Source organism: Sphaeroforma arctica (assembly GCF_001186125.1).
Source record: "Sphaeroforma arctica JP610 unplaced genomic scaffold supercont1.29, whole genome shotgun sequence".
NCBI classification, from domain to species: Eukaryota; class Ichthyosporea; order Ichthyophonida; genus Sphaeroforma; species Sphaeroforma arctica.
The window spans coordinates 114093-116425 of NW_014040529.1; the positions used below are offsets into that span (position 1 = coordinate 114093).

The 2333-nt window shown below is 41.8% G+C and overlaps 1 protein-coding gene across 1 annotated transcript in view; it reads right to left on the reverse strand.

The window, feature by feature from the left end:
- SARC_00845 (hypothetical protein) overlaps nucleotides 1–2322 on the reverse strand; it is a gene marked incomplete at its 5' end in the record, with an annotated part of 3418 nt that extends 1096 nt beyond the window's left edge. Inside the window, 4 exons of the mRNA XM_014305462.1 lie at nucleotides 816–1032; nucleotides 1404–1482; nucleotides 2024–2109; nucleotides 2313–2322. Coding sequence (XP_014160937.1) covers nucleotides 816–1032; nucleotides 1404–1482; nucleotides 2024–2109; nucleotides 2313–2322 — 392 coding nt within the window. The remainder of the gene's footprint in view (nucleotides 1–815; nucleotides 1033–1403; nucleotides 1483–2023; nucleotides 2110–2312) is intronic.
- Between the last annotated feature and the right edge of the window lie 11 nt (nucleotides 2323–2333).

The following is a 2333-nucleotide window of genomic DNA, read 5'->3' on the forward strand; positions in this document are numbered from 1 at the left end:
TACCAAGTTGTATCCGTGAGCTTGCGGATGTGTTATATATATATATATATACTGCTCTGAATAATAATCTACCAAGTTTGTATCCGTGAGCTTGCGGATGTGTTATATATATATAAATATGTATATACTGCTCCGAATAAAAGTCTACCAAGTTTGTATTGTAACGTGAAGTCAGACGGTATGATAGCATCATACACTCAAATAACTGCGACACCAACGATTCAAGCGAGAGACTCAGCGAGCATCCAGAGTCAGGTGTGATGACTTCAAGTGCAGCACGCGCATCCACCTACACGTGAAACGAGTACCATTCTATGATATTCAAATAGTGCGACCATAATGCACTAATACCAGCGGCCTTTTATGTGAGCAATTCTAACCCATCAGCGCTCACAAGGAGTAGGTGGAATGAATCGGTACAACACAGCGTCTCACACAAAGTTTAAATCCACGTTGTCATAAGCATACCTTGAACAGGCTCTTGAACCCTGTTCTACTGCATTCACTTTCATACGTAAAACAACCGGGACACCATCACGCACAAAAAAATGGTGAATTGCTCTACTATTTCGGGCCTGATTCCAGCAGATACAACTATCTTCAAGATCGAAAATGCAACTAATGAGAAGCGTAGCTCATTTGAAAGCTTTGAAAACAGCGAACGTTTGAAAGCGATGCACAGGAGACGACCACAAGTGACTGCATTCACTGTATAGTCAGGTTCCTTAACTATTGGCGCAAGTATATATGAGACTGTACACATACAGAAATAGTACATTGTGCGTACAAAAGTGGCTGTCTGCTAATAAACTTACAGTTGTTGGAGTATCCTCTCAATTAGCGCTTGTAATGTCACAGAAGAGCTCGCACACTTCACGGTGACCGGTTTCTTACTACAGACGATGCAGTCCTCGTCCTTCTCGTACTCGAAGGGGAGTGCGTATACGCCATCAATCAGGTTTATAAACGCGTAGTTGTTCATATGCGGATTGCACCTGGTGGCGAGCTTGAAAGTCTCGTTCGCACAGCATGCTGATCGAGGATACAACCATACACAATGAGTCATGCAACTTGGTATCTGGAGATGAGTGTAAATGTATTTTACTCGATATGTTCATATTGCGTGTACGTGTGTGTGTGAACAAAGGACGATTCACAAATCATTTCGGCGAGAGAATGTAGCTGGACGACGTGACATAATTTGCATGTGTGTGATACAGCGCCAAATTGCGGTCTTTGCGCTTATTTGTTGTCGTTGTATGCCTACTCGGGCAGCTCAAACCTAGTTTCATTATGCAATATACGAACTCATGTGCGAGATATCAGTAGTAGTTAGCGACAGGTATACATTTGGTCACAGGTATACATTTGGTCCCAGCTATGGGCTAGGTGAAACATGATACCTGCAATGGTGGAGTTTGTGGAAGCCACTGCCGGAATGATATTCTTCACCACTCCTTTGGTCAGACGATATGTCACTCCCTGTGAGAGGTGGGACGTTTAAGTACAGAACAGAAGGATTTAAAACACAATGACCACCTCGTTAAATGCTGCAAAGGTAGTGATGTTATCTAGATTGCCATCATTTCGCAGCGCACTATGATATACACATGGATATAGGGGTATAGAGTCGACTTCAGATGAACATAGGTAGTAGAATGATATAGCTGATTTGGGAGATATTAATCATTGGTATCAACTACATCTGATGATGTATAGGAAAGCAAATTATCATATTTTCGGAGTTAGGAATGCAATTCTGATCAGACAATCGTAACACAATAATATCACATTCTCAACTTGATTTTATAATCATCAAGCACAACTCACTCTTCGATTGCACAGACATACACTCCAACCCTTAGCAAAGGTCGTTTGACATCAGAAGGGCCGCGAGATACGCCTAATCATATGTAAGACATCTTCTCCAATTCACCATTATGCTCACATTTTTTGCGTACAAGAAAGTACATATAATCGAAGGAAACATATAGCTTCACAGTTGGAAGACACACATGTGCACCTTAATGTTGAACTGCTCGGCCCGAGCCAGTGCCTGTTGGAACAGCCACGTGGTGTGCTCTGCGTCATCTGTGTCCAAGTCTTTATCTGTAAATATCAGGTCACCATGCCGTGCAAGATCAAAGATGAGGCGATATTTCAGAGTATGTCAGCCCAAAAAGAAACATTAGGCAATATCTAAAACGAATGGTATATCGGTACTTGACTATATTGTTGTAAAACAAAAACAATCACACACAAGCTTTATTCGCCAAAACGAAATACTGTGATATGCGAACATGCGCAAGCACTTTCTCCCATACACACACACG